The sequence below is a fragment of the Typopeltis vanoorti genome, chromosome 16 (genome assembly GCF_054136105.1).
Source record: "Typopeltis vanoorti isolate ZY-2024b chromosome 16, IOZ_Tvanoo_1.0, whole genome shotgun sequence".
NCBI lineage: Eukaryota > Metazoa > Arthropoda > Arachnida > Uropygi > Thelyphonidae > Typopeltis > Typopeltis vanoorti.
In genome coordinates this window covers 77129771-77154716 of record NC_143564.1, presented here as the reverse complement: position 1 = coordinate 77154716, position 24946 = coordinate 77129771, and the positions used below count along the sequence as shown (strand labels likewise).

Genomic DNA, 24946 nt, shown 5'->3' with positions numbered 1-24946 from the left:
TGAACTAAACCACATCCTCAACACTTTCTTAGCCAATGGCTATAACCCCAAAAAAATCCAAAAAATACTAAAACCAGTAAACCACAACCCTCCCCCCTCCACAATAAAGATTACACCAAATCTATCACCATCCCCTACATCCAGGGCACCTCTGAGAAAATAACCAATATCCTCAAAAAATATGACCTTACTTCTTGTTACAGACCATATAAAAAGTTGGCATCCCTTATCCGCTCTACCAAAGACCAACCACTTCCCCTAGACCTACCTAGTGTATACCAGGTTCCTTGCAGCTGCAAATTGTCCTACTTTGGCCAAACAGGCAGAACAACAAATATCAGGATTTCAGAACACAAAGACTACATCTGGTTTCACCAGTACAGCCGCTCTGGGCTGGCAGGCCATGCCTTAGATACCCACCATAGAATTCGTTGGAAGAAAACAAAAATAATACACCGCAGCAAGTTTAAATACGAAAGATTATTCAAGGAATCATCAGCAGCTCTAAAAAACGTTCCTAACCTCAACAAATTTGGGTGCATGAAACTACCCCAAATTTGGGAGACTTACATTATGAGAACTTCAGCCGAACTGCCAAGACAACCAAATTAGCCTGCCAGAGGGCACCATTAGGACTTTAGGAACAATATTAGTTTCTTGCTTTCTTCCTCATTTGCTTTTGTTAGTGCCTATGTGCACATACCATATTTTTATGTTCCTGAAGATGGCAACGTGACGTTGCCGAAATATAGAAGTTATTCATTAAAGTTACCTTTAATTAATATACTTTATATGCATTGTTAATTCCATAAACTAATTACCAGTTATGTATGACCAATGTATAAGCCTTGCTACTAGAATTGAATAACTGTTGTAATAGATATGGTATGAAGGTCAGCATTAAAAAGACAAAGACAATGAAAATAGGTGGAATCATTGATTAAAATTAAAAACGAGGATATTAGGAAAGAACTTGACATTGTCAGCATCCAGGAATGCGTTAGCAGAGGTAATCTCAAGTGGTATGGTCACTTAAATAGAATGGACGAGGAAAGATTAGCAAAACAAGTGTTCTCTGCGAGGTTGGCAGGAAAACAACCCAGAGGAAGACCAAGGTATAGGTGGATTGATACTGTACAAAGTGCCTTAGATGATAGAAATATAAGATCTGATAATGTTGGAGTCTTGACAAGTAACAGACTGATTTGGAGGAAAATTGTAGATAGGAAGTAAGTAATGATGTCAATTTTTCATGTAGTACTATCACATCCTGTACACCCCTTGAGGGTACATGTCAGGAATTTGATGATGATATTATGCAGGAAGTTCAAATAGAGGACATGTTTTGAAGAAACAGCAGATTTGTGGTTCTATAATAAAGCATTCAGTTTGTCTTCAAGTTTGCTATTATGCAAAGTATTTGCACTTTGCATAATATAGAAAGGAATATCAGTCATCTTTCTGGAAATGAGAGTAAGAGACTTTGGAAGTTGCTAAAGTTATTTAGCAAGACAAAACAACCACACTTGCACCATCTTCTGACTGGTCATTTTGTTTCTTCAATAAAAAAAAAAAATCCACAGAATTTCTCTCAAAAATAAAAGCCATAACACTTGAATCTTCAGATATTATGATCAGCTTTGACACTACATCTCTTTTTCATAAATAATCCTAAACACAAAGACATCAGAATTTTTATCCCAAGAATTTCCATCTGACATTACAGATTTATTTTAAGTTACAATCACTTCTGGTTATATTTCACTTCACCTGGATAGACAAACTTCACATAGAGGTCACAAAGGAACTGCAATGGAATCTCTTATATCCAATCTTAGCTCATTTTTATTCAAAATGTCTTGAAGAAAGTATCTTAAGTCTCCATCATAAACCTTCTGTCTGATACACTGATGATGTTTTTGCTATTTGCAATTAATAAATTACTGTTTCACTGTGAGATATGTGTAAACATGTAATAATGGAAGTCTCACAGGCATCTTTACATAAGACGATGTCATTTATTTATCTTAGCTAAACTTTAGGTTTTGGATTTGAGGAACTGACATCTAATCGCCCAGAAATTTTCATATAAAAAGAAGAATATAAATCTATAAATATAGCGTGTAGAAATTTCAGTTCATCGCTATAACTTCTGTTTGTTGGTAAAGCTATTTTGTTGAGTGAAATATCTTGAATAAAGGACCATAATGTCATTTGTGTAGTGTAACAGACTACAGCAAAGTCTTAGAGAATGCAGAAATTGTTTGTATATAGTTTGCAAGGTTTAGCACAGCATTGTATCCATCAGGCTATGGTTGGATCTTTTTCAGTTATTATAGTGAGCGAGTTTTTTACAACGGTATTTTGAACTGAGTGATGACTATAATAAGTGTCACAATCAATAACTGATTGGTAGAACAAGTACATATGTCAAAACTGACTAAAACATTTTGTTATCAATCTTTTTATCCTTTTTAATGTAGACCTATCAATTGTTTGAATGTTTGGTGCTGCTAGTTTCTTGACTACCTCTAACTACCATTTTACTGGTCTAAATTATATGCTTTTTTATTTATTTATTTTTATGAAGTTCTAGTTCTGGAAGGTTGGGATTTGGTTGAACATGCATTCAATCTATTTAACTATCTACATACATAACCAAATGGCCAAGATAACTAAACTTCCATGGTTCCTACTTAAAGTGATATGTCCGAGTGATCAACTATAAAAAAGATAATCAATGAAAAAGTACATCCCCAAATGCAAATTTTTTGTAAGTCAACTTCATATTTAAAATTTCCAATGTTCCTTCTTAATAAATTACAACTCAAGTTTCTGTACTCTGTACAGTATGTCTGCAGTGTAGTTGCAAGAATGATGAGATATTCACCCTTTAGTTAGAAAAGACCCATACTTGATTCTGGCACTGATGCAAGGAAAATTTCTCAGAAACAAAAAAGGATTTTTTCAAATGAAGGTCCACAGCTGGACATGGCTTCTATATCTAGCTAACCCCTTTTTCACCTGCAAACAGATTAATCTGAGATCATACAAAGTAGGTCAATCTGAGATCAGCAAAATTTAGTCATTTAGTCAAGAATATCAGGATGTACAGATTTCAGTGCATTACTTGCTCATGGGTAAACTAAAGAATCAAAGGATATATAGGTAGTTTGATATGGTACAAAGTGCCTTAGACGACAGAAATATAAGATCTGATAATACTGGAGTCTTGACAAGTAACAGACTGATCTAGAGGAAAATTGTAGATAGGAAGTTAGTAATTAAATTTTTCATGTAGTACTATCATATCCTGTACACCCCTTGAGGGTACATGGCAGGAATTTGATGATGATCATCATCAAAAAGAACATGGACTTAAGGAATTTTATAAGTAGAGCTTGGATTTGGGAGTTGGCAAAATATTAGTGATATGAATAACAGATCTCCACTTACAAAATGCACAATTATAACAGCTTCTGTTATAATCATGTATTTCTCATCTTTATTATATTCTCAAAAAAGAGCACTCCAGGCCAGTTGACTTGGAATAATTAACAGGACTTTTATTTATTCGTGTGAGGTCCCCTCATTTCCTCAACTGTCCCTTAGGATGGTTGAGCCTTCCTAATGAAGGATTAAGTATGTATTTTATAACTGCAGATCCGTGTGTGTTCATGGGCCGGTTTGCCTGTTCTGAGGGACAAAAACCTAAGTTTCTGGGTGAAAAACCCTCTACCTCCATATGAGACTGACTAACTCACTTTTAGTCAAAAAAGACCAAATAACAGTTCCTCGCTTCATTGATGAGAATCGAACCAGGTCTTTCCGACCAAAGGGCTTCGTCTATACAGACTGAGCTACGGAGGTGCATTAACAGGACTATAAGCCTGGTATAAGAAGGGATTTAGTAGGTAACTTTTTATTATTAACATCAGACCTCCATGGAGTCAAATAGCTCATCACAGAAGGTCCACACCCTAATGTAAAAAGATCATTGAACTGTGCCTTAAACCTTCACATTTTCTGCGCTCACAACACTTTCAGGTAAATGCATTCCACTCTCCATGCAAAGAACCTGCTTCTCACTCCCCTGCTCATGTCTTCCTTATACAACTTCCAGGTACAGCCTCTTATTCTACCCTGGTCTCCCTCTACTCTGAAAAACCTCCTCCACATTAATCTGATAACAACCTTTCACCCACTTATATGTCTCAATCATAGCTCCTTTCCTTCCATTCACAAGGTTCTGCAAGTTGAAATCCCACAATTTGTCTTTATATTACATATTCTATAGACTTGAAACCAACATAGTGAACCTTCTCTGGATCCTTTCTAATATATCTTCATCCCTGTTGATGCTCTTACAATTTTACCAATATGGCCCTGAACTTCAAGTTCACGGGCCATATTATTGCTGGTGGACACAGACTGCCAGTCTAAGTCCGCCATCACTCCCAGATCTCTCTCTCTCTCTCTCTTCTCTGTCACCTTCTTCAAGATTTTTCCATTAACTGTATACTCTGCATCTCAAACTTGCTTATCAAATTTCAAACTCTTGCACTTTCCAACATCAAACTGATAGTGCCACTGACATAGCCTACTGAAATCCTCCTGCAAGGCTACAATATCTGATCTGTTCCTCACAGTTCTTCCCAAATTTGCATAATTGGCAAACAACTGCACATTTTTAGTTATGCCTGTCTCAATATCATTGACGTATATTTTTGTTTCTTTAATGGCACTTGCGTATGTGATGAATATTGCCAGTAACACCATAACATTATCAGCTAGCACAACCTCCAACCTCTGACTGCAAACATATAATCCCTGAATAATTCTTTGGAGTTTTTTTTTTTTTTTTTTAACATGAAAAGTCAGGCTAGTCAAGGTTAATTAATTAGCTAAGTCCTATCTTGTATGCCATTAAAAGTGGTGTTAGTTTCTATCTTTTGTACATACCGTGTATGCTCTCAATGACAATATTGATAAAAAAAAGGGGGTCAAAATGTAGAGGTAATTAAAGTTATTTTATTCAAAATCACACTAAAATAAAAGTGAAGTAGAATTTTAAATCTATGGAAGTCTACAACCTTTAAATTACTTACCATGTTCTGTTGTAGAAGTTACTGGGACTCTCAATAAACTGTTTGCTTGATCAATAAAAGCTAAAAATAACTCTCCTCTTCCAAGAAGATGGAAGTCTTTAATTATCTTTAAATGTGCTAAAAGATCTGCGTCTTCTATTACCACCTTCCATAAATGCTAAAAAAAAAAAAAACATTATCGCTTAAATATATAATAGCTTATTTGTAGTAAAATATACAATTTGTAGTACAAAAATAATTATTTTAATAATTATTCTGATGATTTCATAAAAGATTAATTAACTAACTAGCACTACTGTACATACATATTTCATGATAAAAAATCAAATACTCTACACTTGGCTGACAAAATATGGCTTAAAAACAATGTATATAACACCTATTCTTCTAGCTCTTCTTTCTATTCTGTTTAAGTGACCATGCCACCTTAGATTAGCTTGACCCACACATACTTAAATGCTAAAAACATTAGGTTCCATTCTAATATCTTCATTTTTAAAGCTTCACCCAATGATGTGATTGGTTTACTTCTTTAATCGTGGAACTGTTATGTCTGTAGTCTCTAATTTTTGATCAACTGTTTTATTTCTAACTCCACTTTCGGATCTACAGGTTGCAGTTGTTTTGAATATAGTATTCTGCTGCTTTAGCATTTTTGCAAATTTCTGTCTTATTCTATATAAATATATGACTGCCACCCCATTGTTTTTTCTGTTATTTATTTCTACATTTAATTTTTACCTTTTGGGAAAAAAAAAAAAAAAAATGCCTAAACAGCTGAAATATTTTACTTGTTCTGTAAGTTCTCCATTGAGAACAACAGAGTTTATATTTTCTAAATTACTGACTTTTTTCATGGGTCTCATCTTTTTTTACTGCTATTTTTCAGAGCTGTTACATCACTTATTCGATTAGTTACATAATTGAATAAGTAATAATCATGAAGAGACAAGAACTAAATATATTTAAGAGTATAACTCTATTTGCATATAGTAAGGAGGTGAGATGAATAGTTCAGTTCTGGTATCAGCTTTAAAGCTACTTTCTTTCATAATGTGATCCATACAGATTATGAATAAAAGTGGAAATAACATACATCCTTGTCTTACAACTGATTTTAAACAAAGCATCTTCAGTTTGTTGATAGTATCTTTGTTTCAGCTGACAACTTCATTAAGTAGAGAATTCAATTTATTGCTCTGGCTATTAGTGGAGTTGTGATCAATTTCTTTGTAAGTAGTTTTTCTGCTGTAATCAGAGATACACACAACTACAACATCCTTTCCTTTGCCTGTTTTAGTAATAGTTAATTAGTTGTTGTAGATCAATATACTGAACTTGCTAATTGAGGTTATCAACTGGGGTGAAGACACTATCAACAAACTGAAGATTCATTTTGATAGACCCGTTCATTTTTATGACTTTACCCAAAAAAAAAAAAAAAAGAGAGGAACATCTTTCCTAGACCAACCATTAACTGTATTAACTCCTCTATGTACTAGCCAATTTCTTATCTTGATTTAAAAGATTCCTGATTGGTCCTGCTCTGTTGACATTTGTTTAAAATCTAATATCTAAAGCCTACTAATATCATGGTCAGTTCTGGTATTTGATCATTATTTACAAATGTTCCTCTCACTGAAATAGTTCAGTTATTATCAAAAGCATTTCCTCCAGAAGTTAAATTGTTTGATTTTGTCATCCACTAAGGCTACTTTGTGTTCAAACTCCTTCCCCCATCTTGGCAAATTTCTATCTCAAGTATCCAGAAAACACCCTATTCTCCTTCAGTCTACCTCAACCATCATTTTGAGTGCACTATGATACTTTACTAACTAAAATCAACATTTTACACCCCATAATCAACTTTACCATGAAGGTAGAAAAAAAATAGAAAATTAGGCGACTTAGACATCCTTCTCTCTCTCCTTCTGGTGTATTGACTATCTCTGTGTATCATAAACCTAACTTCACTGGTATTATATACAGCAAGATGCCACACATCATCAAGACCTTGTTGAATAAAACTTGTCTGTTCCAACCCTCATGATTTCAAGATAGCCAACATCCAATGTATTATGCAGCAGAATGATTTCTCTCCATGAAAGATTCAGAACATTTTTGACACCTACAAGCCTACTACTCCAACTCAAAACCTGTGTGAAGAGATCTAATTCTTTATAATTGCTGGAATCTCCAAACTAATTCCTAAGATTCTCAAAAACTATAATCTAGTACCTATGTTTTTTTCCAGTCAAAACTCTTGTTATGGTTACTTTCCACCAAGGATAAATCTCTTCTGTCCCCTACCAAACGCACGTTCTTCAAGGGTCATTCTGCATGTACTTAACCATTATCATTGGCTCTGCTTTGTTCCTACAAATTTTCCTAAAATATTTCTATATGTCTGGTATTAATTTCCTACTCTGCTGTTTAGGTGTCCAACCAACAAGACATTGGTTAGAATTCGACTGCAGACATAGATGTTTTGCAAATGTCTTTAAGAGTTGAATTTCATACCCCATGTGAGACTGTCACTCTGCTCATGGGAGGTCTGAAATGGCTTGAAAAATTCATGCTTAATCTCTAGAGCAAAGTTCCCAGAATATCTAATCCATAATCCATCCATAATACATTAATAAATGTATTACAGGTCGTCGTCGTCTGGTAGCATCCTCTAGCAAGAGGGTTGCAGCAGATGAGCAGCTCTTCTCCATTTCTCTCTGTCTGTCGCTTCCATCATTCTTAAACCAGTCCATTCCACGATGTCATTAAACCACTCTCTAGTTGGTCTTCCACGTCTTCTCTTCCCCTCAACTTTCCCTTGTAATATAGTTTTTGTCAGGTGTCCCAAAGAACCTCTCAGAAGAAGTCCTGCAAATCTGGTCTTTCTTTGCATAATATTCTTTAGCAGTGTTCTTTCCATCCCAACTTGTCTTAAAACTTCTTGATTTGATATTCTTTCTGTATAGCTAATATTTTCCATCTTTCTATAACACCACATTTCCAATGCATTAATTCTTTCCATATCTCTCTTTCTGAGTGTCCATCACTCACTTCCATAATTTGCAATACTCCAAACTGTTGCTTTAACTATTCCAATTCTAACGCCTATTTTTGTGTTCTTGTTTATTAAAATTCTCTTCATTTCCATAAATGTCGATTTAGTTTTGCCTATTCTATTTCTAATGTCCAACTCTGAAGTTCCTTTCTCTGAGATCCAGCTACCTAAATATTGAAATCTTTCCACTTCTTCTAAAATCTTTCCTCCACATCTTATTTTTACATTATCTCCTATTTTTCTACCCATTATCATTATCTTGGTCTTTTTTGTGTTAATTCTTAGTCCATATTCTTTATAAGAGTTTTCAATTCTTTGAATAATTTGTTGTAACCCATTTTCACTTTCTGCCATCACCTCTACATCATCCGCATATCTTAAGTTATTAATGATTCTTCCGTTTATTTTTATTCCTTCTTCTACATCCTCAAGTGCCTCTCTAAACATTTGTTCACTATAAAAGTTAAACAATAATGGCGATAACTTGCATCCTTGTCTGACTCCTCTCTCCACCGGGAATTCTCCTGTTTCCTCTCCATTTACACATACTGACGCTAGTTGTGACCAATATAATCTCTTTAAAATTTCCAAGTCATAAGAGTCAATATCAGTTTCTAGAATGTCAAAAAGCCTTTCATGTTTCACTGTATCAAATGCCTTTTCAAAATCTAGAAATCCCAAAAACAACTTTCGACCATGGTTTAGTGTTTTCTCCCCAATAATTCTTAGACAAGTTATAGCCTCTCTAGTTCCTCTGTTGGTTCTGAATCCAAACTGTTCCTCGTTCATTTCTTTTTCTATTTTATTCCTAATTCTCTCTAAAATTATTTGCACCAGAATTTTTGCTGTGTGAGTTATAAGACTTATCGTTCTAAAATTGTTATAGTCTAAAACTCCTGTCTTTTTTGGAATGGGGATAAAAATTGATCTTCTAAACTCCTCTGGTAATTCTTGTCCTTCATAAATTCCGTTAATAATTTGCCATAACACTTTTTCACCTATATTCCTTATAAGTTCTATCTGTATACCATCTATTCCAGACGATTTTCCTTCTTTCATCCTTTGAATTGCTAGATTCAATTCCTCCCTCATGATGCACAGTCTCTTCCCACTATGTTCTTTCCTTTGATTTTCTCCTCTTTCCCTGTCTTCATAAAGTTTACTTACATATTCTTCCCATCTCTGTAATATCTTCTCTTTTTCTATCAGAATTTCACCTCTTTCATTCTTGATTGCTCCAGTCCTTAGCATCTTTCTCCTTCCTTTCATCATATTAATGTTTTTATAAACACCTTTTATGTCCTTTCTTCCTGCCTTTGCTGTTGTATCTTTACTTATTTCATCTAACCACTCTTCCTTTTTCCTTCTTATCTCTCTTTGTATCTCCCTACTCAAGTCTTTATACTGCTTTTTTTTTCTCCTCTGTTTTACTATTAACTAACTTTCTTCGTGTTATTTTCCTCAAAATATTTTCTGTCATCCATGGTTTCTTTCTTTTCTCTCTTTCTTCTTCTTTTTTGACTAAATGCAATTCTGTAGCAGTAATTATGCTTTCTTTCAGAATCTTCCATTTTTCACTTGCATCATCATTTTCTTGTATATTTCTCTCGTTTATTCCTTCCTCTACTTTCTTTGAGAATTCATTCGCCGTACTTGGCATCTTCAGCCACTCCATGTTCCATGATTTGTTCCATTTCCCTGTAGTTAGCTTTTTTAGATTAATCCTTATCTTAGTTCACAACAATATGTGATTTGTATCACAGTCTGCTCCTGGATATGTTGTCACATCTTTTATAATGTTTCTATATCTTCTGTTTATCAAAATATAATCTATCTAATTTCTTCTACTATTTATCTCCTCCCCTGGAGCTTTCCATGTGTACAATCTTCTTGGATGTTTCTTAAACCAAGTGTTCAAAATTGTTAAATCATGCTTTCTACAGAAATCCAACAACATATCTCCTCTTTCATTTCTCACTCCCAATCCAAAAATCCCAACAATATCTTCCTCCCTTCTTCCGATTTTTGCATTCATATCGCCTTGTATTATAATTATATCTTTTGTTTCTTTACATTTCAAGCCCTGTTCTATATCGCCATAAACTCTCTCTACCTTCTCATCCTCATAATCACAAGTAGGTAAATATATCTGGATAAGTAGAATATTTCTTGGTTTTGCTTTCAACTTTACCACTAAAACTCTGTCTGAGATTTGCCAGTAGCCTTCCTCACATCCTGCCACTCATTTATTCAATATTATTCCAACACCTGCATGAGGTTGCTCTTCCCCTCCTGAGTAAATTATTCTTATTCCATCCTCTGTTCTAAAATCTCCTTTTCCTTTCCATCTCACCTCAGCCATTCCCAGAACATCTATTTTCAATCTTAGCATCTCCATCTTTACAATCTCCAATCTTCCAGTTTGATGTAAGGTATTCACATTCCAAGATCCAATGCGAAAATTACTTTTAGCCCCTTTTCCATCTTCCACTTCTCCACCTCCTGCAGGCTTTAATAAAGAAGATTCATATGACTGACATGCAATCTGGTCCATATCCATATGGGAACAAGTGACCAAGTATTAAAGGTATTATAGGTTAATAGCCTTTCATGAGAAGGATTCAATAAAACAATAATAAATAATAAAAAAAAAAATCTAAAGGAAGGGATTTTAGGTTTGGCACTCTCTGACCCGGGATAACAGATATGATAAATGAACAAGTACCACCCTTGTGACAGAAGGTATCATGCAGAATGTAATTATCAATTTTATAACTAGTAGTAATAAAGAAAAAATTATTAAGCAACTGTTTTATTAATACATTTACTACAATATTCTTCAATAATAGACTTAATGGCTGAGTTAGCTAGCCTACACTTTGCCAATAACAAACTGAATATTCAAATCCCACTATGCATGGATGTCATCATCGTCATCAAATTCCTGCCACGTACTCTCAAGGGGTGTACAGGATATGATAGTACTACATGAAAAATGTACATTATTACTAACTTCCTATCTACAATTTTCCACTAAATCAGTCTGTTACTTGTCAAGACTCCAACATTATCAGATCTTATATTTCTATCATCTAAGGCATAGGTGGCCAACAGCAGGCCTGCGGGCCACACGTGTCCCGCAGCGTGATTTTATGTGGCCCGCGGTGGGATAAAAACTATATTAAATTATATGTATTATCAATTTAGCAATTAACCATATTCTCAACACAGAATCAAAATTTCTTTAAAAAGATTACTCAATTTATAAAATCTACTGTTTCTCTGTGCGAGTTGTAGCAATGGGAGTGGTAGATTTCTATGCACTCCAGAGTAACGCATCATTGAAAGTCACTTGCTCTGCTCTGGTTACAGTGACCAGTTTCAGTGACTCAGTTTCAAATATTTTATATTGTTCTTCCACTAGTAAAATGATTTAACAAATACAGTAATTCAATACATATAACTACTGCCTTGAAAAAATGCAGAGTTGATTTTAATTTAAGTTCTGTTTAAAAGCGTGATGCCCGTGACGCTACCACTCATCATATATTGGCCCTCGTATAGAATGAAGTTGGCCACGCCTGATCTAAGGCACTTTTGTATCAATCCACCTATATCTTGGTCTTCCTCTGACTCGTTTTCCTGCCAACCTGGCAGAGAACACTTGTTTTGCTAATCTTTCCTCACCCATTCTTTTTAAGTGACCATTAGCAGATCTCAGGTGGTACACCTGAGATTACCTCTGCTAATGCATTCCTGGATGCTGACAATGTCAAGTTCTTGCCCAATATCCTCGTTTTTAATATGATATTACCATTGATGCCATCTGTTGATGCCTCTAATATGGATATGCATTCCTGACTGTATGCCTGTTGAGTGTTTTCTACCACTGTGCTATCACTGCTTGTTTCATTTAGCAATTTCTCAAAGTAATTACTCCATACTTCAAGGATATCTTTTTCTCCCTTTTTCACGTCACCTTTATCATCTCTAACTCCTTTTACAGCACTTTTTTCCATTTCTAAGCTTCTTCAACAACCTCCAGAATATTTTGTCACCTTCTTGATATTTATTTTCTATGTTCTTGCCAAAGTCCTCCCACGACTTTTGTTTAGCTAGTTTTACACAGTGTTTAGCTTTCTTACATTTGTCTCTGTATTCTCTAAGAGCACAAGCAGACTTATATGCCAGGAACTTTTGATATGCTTTCTTCTTTTCCTTCACTGCCTCTTTAACTTCCTGTGTCCACCAGGGAGTTCTGATTTTTCTATCCTTACAGACAACCTCACCACATGCATCTCTGGTTGAATTAATCAGGGTTTTCTTCAAGGCTTGCCACTGAATCTCCAAGGATTGGTTCCTGTTCTCAAACTATTTCATTTTTTTCTTCAATAATCTTTGTGTTAAATAGTCTACAGTTCACATCTGAGAGCTGCTCAACTTTTAGTCACTTTAAAACTTGCTTACATGTTATTCTTTTCAATATGAAATTCAGTTTTATCCTGCTCAAGACTAAATAGTGATCACTTCTAATTTCAAATCCTCTGTACACTCTGGTGTCCTGCACCAGGGAGAAAACATCACTATCAACAATAACATAGTCAATGAGACATTTCTTATTCCTTGCCTCTTCTCTCCATGTGAATTTGTGTCCATTTTTATGTTGAAACATGGTGTTAGTAATAACCAGTCCATGTCCTGAGCAGAAATCCAACAGGTATATTCCATTATTATTAGCTTTGCTCTTTTCTCCAAATTTTACCAAAATATTTTTGTATGTCTCACAATCATTTTCTACTCTGCTATTTAGATCCCCAACAAGGATCAACTTTTGCTTTTTTATTGTGTCAGTTGCTTTCTCTAAAGTCTCAAAAAATTCCTCCATTTCTACCTTAGTAGAACGTTCTGTGGGACCATAGGCACAAATAAGTCTCATTGTCCAGTTCCCCATTCTGATATTTGCCCACATCACTCTACTTGAGACTGACTGACTGCCATTCAAGATGATTATCCTCATATTTAGTGTTGAATACTATGGCTACGCCTTCTTTTTCTTGATTGTCATTGCCTGAATATAACATTTTGTATTTATTGCTAAGAAAGATCTCACCACTTTTTGTCTTTTTTGTTTCAGTCACCCCTATTATGTCGATCTGGAACTTATCTAATTCCTCAGCTAGCTCCATTTCTTTGCCATTCAGGCTTCTTATGTTGATAGTACCGATCTTTAACTCTGGTGATGTTGAGTTGGGGTTTGTTTTCAGATTTGTTCCAGTAGCTGACTTTTCACTGTTCGCCCTGGTTCCCTGGCGAAAACAACGGGGGCCTTGTTTAACCGGGCAATGGCCCAGACGGCATAAAATTTTGTCATGTTGTACTATCATTTTGTATTTTGGTTTAAGCCAATAAGAATACAATTTGGTTAGCTAAATCCCAAATTGGCAGCCCATCCTCATTCATTCAGTATCCAGGTAGATACCCAACAGGGTACACAATGAGAAGGTGAGGATTGGGCATTAGGTCAGAAGCCCTGGTCGGTTCTCCGCATTTATTTAAAGACTATGTGGAGGTCTCCTCTCATTTATACAGCTTTTTTTTAAGCATGGATGTTTGTGACAATTTTCAGAAAAGTTGATAGTTGAATTTTATCTCATTTTATCTTTCCTCATGCATTAGGCTCAATTCTTTATCACTGGCAAGCAAGCTGACTTTTTTTATATGATTTATAAAACTTAGAAACATATATATGTTTAGTAATGATAGGGTGGTTATTTCTGTGAATGAACACCTTGACAGACAGAGTCTGCTATAACTGTAAAGATGTTCGTTCACTGACCAGTTCTTGACAATAGGGAGAAAAACATATTTGTAGTAGGTTCCAGTTCCTCCTGGAGACAGATCAGGATTCAAACATGCAGCTTTCCAACCAAAGAGCAATGTCACTAACAACTGCACCACAAAGATCTACGGTTATACCTTGAGAAATTTAATTATAGTAAAAAAAGGAGCCTCCATAGCTCAGTCGGTATAGATGAAGCCCTTTGGTCAGAAACACCTGGGTTCGATTCCCTTCCATGCTGGAGGAACCTTTATCTGGTCTCTTTTGACTAGAGGTGAGTTGGTCTTATATGGAGGTAGAGCGTTTTTTCAACCGGAAACTTGGGTTTTTCGTCCTTCAGAACAGGCAAACTGGCCCCCGTGAACACAAGGCCAGTTTTGTGAAGCACAAATCCGCGAACCATAGATTTATAGCCATAAATAATTATGACAACATGTGGAAGAGATAGCATCCTCACAATAAGTTATGCCCATAGTTAACCATTAGTCACATCTTGCTAGTCAACCTCCTGGATAGGAGAAGCACATGAATGAGGTAGTAGAAATTAGGAACAGATGATTCCCACTATAACAAACTTAAAGGAACCATAACTATGATTAGTTATGATGAATAGGTGCTGTAGGGAATTTCCTTCAGCAGTATACCTATGGAACTTTTTGGTAGTTTTCATAGTGAGCAAATTAATTTATAATGGTTTTGGATATGGTGAAAGTAGACTAGTTAATATAGGTAACTCTCATTATATGCAATTTTGTTATCTGCATTTTTGCATATACACAGCCAATCAATTGGTCAATGTGATATTTTCCTTTATCTGTAAATAACTTCTTGCACAGAAGTTATTTACAGATATTTATTTTCTTTCTTTGGGCAAGATGTCTGGCAGAGATAAACAAAAGAAACTAAGAGTGAAAAGAATAATGTAAATAAAGACAAAGTGAAGAAAAGGCCAGGGAAACCCAATTCTTCAGAGATGAAGTTTGAAGTTTGGAATTGGTTTGATAGAAATGAACATAGCACTGACATTCAAAGGACCATGGAACTGAGTAATTCATGGTGATAATGGATTTAATAAAATGCACAGAGTACTCAATGGTCCACAAGTTGGACCATTGAGTACTCTGCGATGAAATCTCCATGTCATAAAATTGAGAAAATGGAAAGGATGCTTGCTGGCTATGTGAATTGAGCATCAGAACCAGCAGAACATGTCTTTCTCTGGGGTGGTCATATGAGAGAAAGTGAAAATTTTGTATGCAGATCTCACAAAAGAGGAAAAGCAACCAACACCTTCTGCTGCAAGTTGTTGGTGATTTGACTGCTATGAGTCGCAACACGTTCCTCAATCTCGATATCCAATGTTATAAGCTTCAGTAGCAACGTGAAGAATTTCATAAATTTCTTCAAAGCAAAGAAAGTAGATAAAGGTTACACACCAAGAAGTTACAATCAGAAGTAAAAAACTTCAGGTCAGGTTTCAATTGAGAGATTCTTGAAGTAACCTTCAGCCTCCTATGTGCGTTCAACTTCAGTATGCCAGATAAAGAAGATGTGATTAAGATGTGGCTATGATGTATTAATTGTGAAAATAAAGAACTACTTTAATAATTCTTTGTTTTATACATATTGAATATTTTATTTACTACTCTTATGCCTTAACATGTATGAAAAATAAGTGCATTTTCGATTAAATTAATCTTGAAAGATCGTAATCTCGCTCGCTTGGGAACACAACATCTATTATCCCATGTTATAAGCTTCCCGTTTTACATGTTTTCAATATACATGACAATTCTTGAGAATGCAACCCCCCATGTATAATGAGTCACCTGTAAACTGCATCACAGATTATTAATATTATTTTTATGCCTGACTTAATTCATGGCCTGAAGTGACAAAGCCATGTTCAATCTAGCAGCATAAAAACCATTCAAGTCACCAATTAATCACTTTTTTAAAACTATTTTAAAGCATAGTTTTTAGACATTTTTTATTTGAGTCACTTTCACCCATAAATAAAAAAGTAGACTGTGTATGAGCTCCTTCCCTGTGGTTAAATAACCCTAAAAAAGATTTTTATAAAATTATTTTATAAATGTGCTGAAATGATATTTAATCAACTTGGAAGTTTTTATATGATCATTCATTACATTAGAAAACTTTTTTTTTTTCTGATGTGATGAATGATCATACAAAAATTATTTGTTTCATCTAAGTCTTGTTTGATTTGATTAGCCATTCATTTTTTTTTTTTTTTTTATGTTGTGACCTACCCACGAAAGGTTGTAAACCTATACCTATAGTATATTAGTGCTGTGGGTAGGTAAAGGATTTTCTTTTTTTCTATTTTTATTAATTTTTTTACCTGGTCTGGAAATCCTTATCTAAAGAACAAACAAAGCCAATTTAGACCTTCAAATAAGAGGCCTCGTAATCTAACACTTAAAGATCATCACAATGCATCTGTGCCTGTGGTGGGATTCAACAGCCTATTGGTTGGAGAGTGAATAAGCTAACCATTCAACAAACCAAGTCAAGAAACTTTGTACCAAATTGCATTATCTTTGTACCTGAGTTATGTATTTTGCCATTGCAGCTGGTAAATATTTCTTAACTAGCTCCCATGCTGTTAATCTCTCTCTCTCCCTTAAAATTCCTTCATCCATGCAACTGCTCCAAACTGATTTCTTAGATTATTATAATCACTAGCCTTATTAATTTCACCTAAATTCCTTTCTTTCTGATACTTTCATGTCTATCCATCCATCAAGTCAAGAATATATGTCACTTTCACTAATCAGAGTCAAGATTGATATCTCAATTATAATCAAATCCTCTCATGCCAGGACCATATCAAAAACACCTGATCCTCATGTTCCTTCTACCACATGTTGCCTGAGACATTTGTTCCTCACCAATTCCAGAAATTCAGTTTCCTATTTATTGTATGATGTTCCTCTGCCTAATTTATAATGTTTTAGTTCAAATCTCCCATAATGATAACTTGCCAATCTAATCTACTTAAACATTTCATGTTCCTCACTCTCTGTATTCTGACCTACAGCAACATTCCAAGAAACATACTGTTCTACCAACCTTCACCTATACCATAAGTGCTTGAATTGTGTCATATCTTTACAAAATCTCTACTCTGAGGGATGCAACACTTCACTTCTCATAAGTGACACTCCATCATTCCCATTCAGCTTCTCTTCTATTCCCGTCAGAACATCATCTTCAGTCAACTAGGTTTTAATGATTACAATAATCTTTGGAAAGCCTGAGGTAACCAATTCATTCCCTTTATTTCTGATACTCCTGGCATTTATTAAGCCAAACATCAATGCATTACTGGTATTTCTATACTTCCATTCATGTGTCGTCTCCTATCTAGGAGGTCAACTACCATGATGTGACTCAGGGTTAACTACGGGTGTAATGATAAGTGATGAGGACCTTATCTCTTCACATATTGTCATAAGTATTCATGACTGTAATCCATGTATGTCTATATTTATTATTTAACATATACCATACCTATGGTATAGGTATCTCATCTTCCCATCTCTCAAGTGACTATCCCCATAAGAGGCCATCCCTGCTAATTTCCGCCCTGGCAACTCTAGTTTCCCTGCCCCTAACACTCTTACTTGTCCAAATAACTCTCTCTCCAAATGCCTGCAGACTTCCACATTCAAATGAAACCCATCTCTTGCATATAGTTCTTTTCAAATAAGCTAGAAACATCCACATATTCCAAGCCATCTCTTTTAACACATTCTTGCTATTATGTCATTCTTTATTTCCTCTAGTCTGCATTATCATAGCTGGAAACATACTCATTATCTTCTCTTTACACACACGCACACACACTCGCCATAGGTCATCATTCTCTATTTCATTTTCCCTGCCTGTTGTGTCCTTAACCAGTCTAAAGGACAGTATTTATACATACAGTCGGGTCTCTTTTTATGAGGTAGATACGTTCCACAGAAAACCGCATATAAAAAATCACACAAAAAAGACCTAACTTAAGTTGAAAATTAGGGATACATTCCATAATTTTCTAAAACCGCATAAAACCGAAGCAATGAATTAAAATAAACCTAAAACGGCTTAAAAAAGTTTATAAAAATTCAGGAAAATAAGAATGCCTAAGTTTGTTTTAAAGCTTTATTCATTTAATTTTATTGAAAAGGAACAATTTTTTTACATTTTTTCATCAGAATTATCATCGCTATTAGACAATATTCGGCAACGTTTGCAAAATAGGACAAAATCACTTTCATTACCAGAAGAGATAGTCAGCGCATCAGATCTGTATGGTAAAGGCAATGGTTCTTCACAAACAGAATTAGCTTCACCCTCGTTCTGTGCTGTTTTTTTTCTTTGGACAATGCAATCAGTGATTAAACTTTGCAATTATTTTACTCATTTTTTATACAGCTTGAGCTATCCAGACATACAGTTCTTCAGCTCACGTTGGAATTTAAAGGCTCGTTCAGAATTTGTGTTATTAACAAGAAAATGATTTTTCAATTTATTGCACAGTTCAAGACCTTCTTGAATTATATTTGCAGTGAGGGGGAACAGGTTTTTCTTCCACTTCAATATCGTTTTCTGGATCTTCGACGATATCTCAAGTTAATCAACATCCAATAATATCATCGTCACTTAAGGCATTATCCACAAGCAATTTGTCTACATCATTCTGGCTAAATGTATCAAAACCTTCTCCAGCAATTTCATGTGCCAAAGTAATAATTTCAGCTGATAATGTAGATGTTTGAATGGTTGTGCTGTTTGCAACACATACAGGAAAAGCTGCTTTTCAGCAGGCATTTAAAGTTTGTCATCTGCTTTCAGCGATAGCAGATGCAAAATGATTTAAGCAGTCCAAAATAGAAAATTTTTTCCAAATGTCAGTTACTGTTAAATGATTCATTTTCTAGTTTATCCAATATAAATTGAAAAGTGTGCTTAACGTAATATTTTTTTAAAGTAGCAATTACGTCCTGATCTAATTGCTGAATAATGGTTCTTGTATTGGATGGAAAACACTACCTGCACATTTAGATGTTCTAAATGCAGATTTGGGTATTGTCAACAATTAATAAAACTTTAAAATTGAGAGTTTTTGCTTCATATATATTCCACTTCTGATACAAAGCAAGTATTGAATTCAGTAAATACAGCAGTTGTTACCCAGGCCTTTGTATTAGCCATTCAATGCACCGGCAGCTGTTTTAGATCTTTGCCTTTTAGAGCACGTGGTCTTAGAGATCGATTTACTAGGAGGAGTTTCAACATTCGATCCTCTGATGCATTGCTACAAAGTAACAATGTTACTCGATCTTTGCTTGCTTTAAATCCACTTGTTTTTTTCTCAGAATTTGCGATGTAAGTTCGACTAAGCATTTTATTCCAAAACAATCCTGTTTCGTCAGCGTTAAACACTTAATCGGGACAATATTTTTGGTTGCTTCTTCATCTGCTGCTGCAATCTCGCCTGTAATCTTCACACTATGAAGTGCATTCCTTTTTAAAAACCCTGTTAGCCATCCTTTGCTAGCCAAAAATTCTTTATCAGCCTGGGAAGTGGAACTAGATAGCTTCAGTTGCTTCATCTGTTCATAAAACTGAAGAGCTTTTTGTTCCAAATTACGAGCGCTCATTCCGTTTTTTCTAATAAAGCATCTCTTGAGTACGATGATAATTTGGCACTTAGTTTTGTGCCAGAAATGACAGATTTTCTTATTGCGACGTTATTCTTTTTAATTGCTCTTATAGTAGATTCGCCTAAATTAAAATGTTTATAAGTCGCCGTAGATCCCTCTCCTTTTGCTAAGCAATCTAAAATTGCAATTTTCATTTCCAAAGGAATTGCTTTTCTTTGGTGCTTTTTTTCTCCATTGGACCAAATTAAATCTTTAAAATAAAAATTAGCAAAATTTAGACCTACGATAATGAAAACACAAACACTTACTCACATGCAAAATTAAATTTCATGGACACTCATTGCTTACACGTTACGCCAGAATGTGCTGCAACATGCTGTTCATTATGTACAATGGTACATAAATTTTGAAGTTATGCACCACATAACTTCAAAGCCACATAAAAAAGATATGCATAAAAAGAGACCCGAGTGTATATATATATATGTTTTATTTCAAGTTCCTGCCTATTGTGTCCCAGTGTAAAGGATAGTATTTTTTACACACACACTCACACACTAATATTACTGTTATTATTACTGTTATTGAGCCTCCGTAGCTCAGTCAGTATAGGCAAAGCCCTTTGGTCGGAAAGACCTGGGCTTGATTCCCGTCAGTTACGTGCGGACCCCTTTATCTGGTCTCTTTCAACTAAAGGTCAGTTAACCGTTCTCATGTGGAGGGTTTTTCCCCCCAGTAACTTGGATTTTTCATCCCTCAAAACAGGTAAACCACTTCCATGAATACACACAGCTACAGTCATAAAATATACTATGGCAAAGAAAGCAACGGGAAACCACATTGCTCATAATCATCTTCCTAGTGTGGTTGCATATAGCTACCCCCACCAGCTGTATGGCTGAGGGAATAGGATAGGATAGGATAGAATATTATTATTATCATCATATGAGACCTCTATATCATCGAGGGAGACTAAATCATCCAAACCAGCTGTCATACCTTCCCTTAAATTCATTCACACTAAATGCACTCACTATCCCTAAAGGCAAACTATTCTGCTCACTCACTACTCTGTGAGAGAAGAACCTAACTCTTATCCCTTTCTTGACTGTGAACAAACTTCCATGGGTGCCCTTGTGTTCTGTCCCCACCTTCCATATAACGAAAAATTTCATCAGATGCTATCCTTTAAAACCCATTCAAAAGTTTATAAACCTCTATCATATAACCCCTCTTTCTCCTGTTAACAAGAGTCTGTAATCCACATACTTGCAATCTGTCCTTATCAGGATATAATCTGGATATAATCTTTGTAACTCTTCTTTGCACCCTTTTCACAGCTTCTTTATCTCCTTGGAATCCAGGAGACCAAATCTGCACACAATAATGTAGATGTGGTCTTATCAAAGCCTTACAAAGAGGTAAAGTGGCTTCCTTATCCTTCCATGTCAAGGTTCGCTTCAACATTGCAATTATCCTCCGAGTTATATTTGAAACTTATGCTATATGACCTTTGAACTTCAAATTTCTATCCAAGATCCCTCGCCTCCAGTTTCTTGTAGAATAACCCTGCTAATATAATATACATGGAAATTTCGTCACATTCCGCCAAAGTGCATAACTTTACAATTACTAACATTAAACTGAGAGTCATTTTTGTTTGCTCAAATTTCCAGCCTATTCAAATCATTTTGTAAGTGCTGAATATCAGTAGCATCCCAGATTGCTATGCCTGATGTCAATAATGTACAGATGGAAAAATAATGGCCTAAGGACTGAACCATGAGATACAGTCCACTGATCACCTTAAATCTGGCAGATTCACACCCACTGTATACAACTTTTTGATATCTGTCTGTCAACCATCCCCCTAATCTAAGTTAAGAGTTTATATTCCAATTCCACATTCTCCAGTATATGTAATGCCCTTTTGTGTGGTATACTATCAAGTGCCTTAGAAAAATCCAAAATTATCATAGTGTATTCATTCCCTTTATCCAATTCGGCCACCACATTGTTATAAAATTGACAAAAATTGCTAAAACATGACCTTCCTTTAGTAAACTTGCGCTGCTCTTTGCAGAGTATAGCTTATTTGTTTACCCATTTCTGTATGCGAGTTCTTGCCCACTTCTCTAAATTCTTCACTACCACATCACAGATACTGATAGGTCGATAGTTAGACACATCAGTTTGTGCACCACCCTTGTACAACGGAACTATCATACATTCCTTCCGTTCCTGTGGTATCATTCCTGAGCTGAGACTCAAGTTATACAAACATGTGAAAGGCCTAGTCAATTCAGCTGAACATTCCTTTAACAAATGGACTGTTGCCCACCTGGTTGGCATATCTGCTCTCCAGTCAAAAGGCTGCAGGTTTGAATCCTGCCATGGGCATGGATGTTTGTGATCGTCTCTGAAAATACTAGTAGTGGTTGTCACCAGCAGATGCCATTGGTGTAGATGTGGTTCATTGTAGTTGGTGGACTGAGTGTGAAGATAGAGAGTTGTAGAGCAAGTTCCCTCCCTCAATGAGTCCATGAACTCCCTAGCTGTGTCACGTAATAATAATAATAATTCCATCTGTCCCTATTGACAAATTCTTATCCAGGTTATGCAACAGCTCTTCAACCTCATTTTCATGAACCTCTAACTCTTCATCCAATGTAGAAGTAGCACTGTGCACCATGTCGCATATCTTAGCTGGTTGATATATCTTAGCAAAGTCAGCACTCATTAATTGAACAATCTCATTAGCATCTGACACTCAAGTATCAACTGCCATTCAATAAAGTTATTCTTCCACATTCATCGTTCTTTTGCTTGCAGCATAACAATAAAATTATTTGGATTGCCTTTAGCTTGCATGGCCAATTTCTTTTCATACTCCAATTTAGCTTTCCTAACAATACTTGTTACTTCTCTGGCTTGAGCTTTATATATTTCATAACTCCACTCACTCTTATTCTCATGATATTCTTTCCACATCATCTTCTTATTGTGGATCTCTTGCTTAATAAGGTTGCCCATCCATTTCACTCCCAACCTATTTATTCTTCAAACACTAGGGAGACATTCAGATACTGCCTCATTTAAGCACTTTAGCAAAGATTCTCATGCATTGCTGACATTTTTCCCATTAAATAACTGATACCATGGGACCAAAGATAGTATTCTCCTAAGTTGATCATAATTTCCAGCTTTATAGTTCAACATGTAACCTGTTCTAATCGGAGCATCAATACAATCAGATATTTCCTAAGAAAGCACAGCATGATCACTGTCACCAACTGATAGTGAAATAGCCATATTCTTAACAAAGACCTCTTCTGACACTATGAGCAAATCCAACACTCTTTGACCTTGAGTTCCTTCTTTAACATGCCGTTTGAGAAAGTTGTCTTGCAGCAATTCAATAAATTTCTCTTCTTTCTTATCATGAGATTTCTCATCTGCCCAATCAATGTTTGGATAATTCGTTTGATATCCATTATATATTGGAATTACCTAGAGTTTTGATTCAGAAGCAAGCGCTCAAAAAATAAGAAAAGCTTTCAAATTAGAACGAGCAGAGTGATGTTACATCGTTAATCAAGACATCATTTCACTGAAGAAAGGTAAACATAAGAGTGCAGAATAGTTACATGTATAAATTTACAATGTCATACAAAAAACTTTATTTATAAAATCATACTAAAGATATCATTAGACAGATGTAGTATCTAGAAAGTCTTAATTAAAAAAAAAAAATTGTGTTATTTGGATCAAACCTTCCCATATTGTTGACAAAGATAGGCAGTCATTACGATTCAAGTTAGCATGATGAAGTAAGGCCTCAGGACTCTCTTTGAATAGGCGTTCGAATTTATACTGACATCTGTGTAGAAGGTGAGTTTTGGACCAGAGAATGTTGTATTTTGTCTCTATTCCATGTTGTGCCAATCCAGGCTTATTGGAAGAATATAAGATTGATGTTCTTGTATTCTTTTTTCTATAGAGCATCTGGTTTGTCCAAAGTAAGAAAGATGGCAGTCACATGGAACTTGGTATACACCAGGAAGAGACCAAGCTAAGCTGAACATTTATCTTTATTTTATCAATAGGAATATAAGTAGCTGTTAGATCATATTTCTTAAAAATTCTTGACATTGGTTCTGAAATTCCAGAGATATATGGGATTGGAACTCAACATATTGATTCTTTGTTGTTTTGGTTTGGCTTGAAGGAGTCGAACAGATGTTGTGTAGTCCTTTCGGAGAAGCCATTTAATTTCATGTATTGTTTGATAGTAGAAACTTCTTTCTGTAAATGATGGGAAGTTGAACAATTAGTTCTAGCTTGTTGAATTAAACATTTTATTTTTCCTGTCTTTTGAGAAGGATGATATGTAGATTGTTTGAGAATGTAACATCCAGTAAAAGTGGTTTTTCTGTAGACTGATGTTAAATTACCTGATGGCAAGTGGATGAGAAGTATGTCTAAAAAGGATAATTTGTTGTCTTTTTCAATTTCTATGGTGAATTTGATATGAGGGTGTAAAGTATTGATTTTGGCTAAGTGTCAATAGTGAGGCTGCAAAATCTTATCCAGAAAAATTAGAAGAAATAATTAAGAAGGAAATTACTCACCATCGCAGATTTTTAATCTCAATGAGATGGGTCGTTTTTGGTAACGGATATCTGCAAGAACTTACATCGCAAAAGAAGAATCCTCAAATGGAAGTTTTGGCCGCTTCAATCTTATACTATGGAACTCTCACCCAATGATCTCCTTGAACTAGAGGAACAAGAAAGAAACAAAGACGAAAACGAATATGAAGTTCCAACGTGGTTTTTCACTTTCAAAGGCCTAGAAGAAGCATTTAAATTTTTCGAAAAAGCTCAAGCAATCTTTGAATCACAAGACTCAGACTTTGAACAATTTAGTAAATTTTCCCACAAAATGAATAATGCTTCTGACTGCCATTGAGCTATTTTAAATGAAAAGAAGCAAAAGTCAACGAAGCAGATGACACTCGAGGCCATGTTTTTAAAAAAGGACGACGCACCAAAGCTTCCTAATACATCGATGGCTGCCGATTCGCATGGTGGTATAGAAATTAGCTTTTTTTTTTCAAAGAATCTTTTTTCATTTGAAATTTTTCTTATGTTATTTTTTAAATATGTAAATCATTGGCCAGTAAAATCTTTTCTTATCGTTTAATATTCATTTTATATTTTATATATTCCTTCTTATGGACTCTTATAGCATTATTTCT

The 24946-nt window shown here is 35.1% G+C and overlaps 1 protein-coding gene across 1 annotated transcript in view; it reads right to left on the bottom strand.

The window, feature by feature from the left end:
• Positions 1-24946, bottom strand: part of LOC150098144 (gamma-tubulin complex component 4-like) — a 307854-nt gene that overhangs the window by 128961 nt on the left and 153947 nt on the right. Inside the window, exon 9 of the mRNA XM_090406372.1 lies at positions 5109-5265. Coding sequence (XP_090262498.1) covers positions 5109-5265 — 157 coding nt within the window. The remainder of the gene's footprint in view (positions 1-5108; positions 5266-24946) is intronic.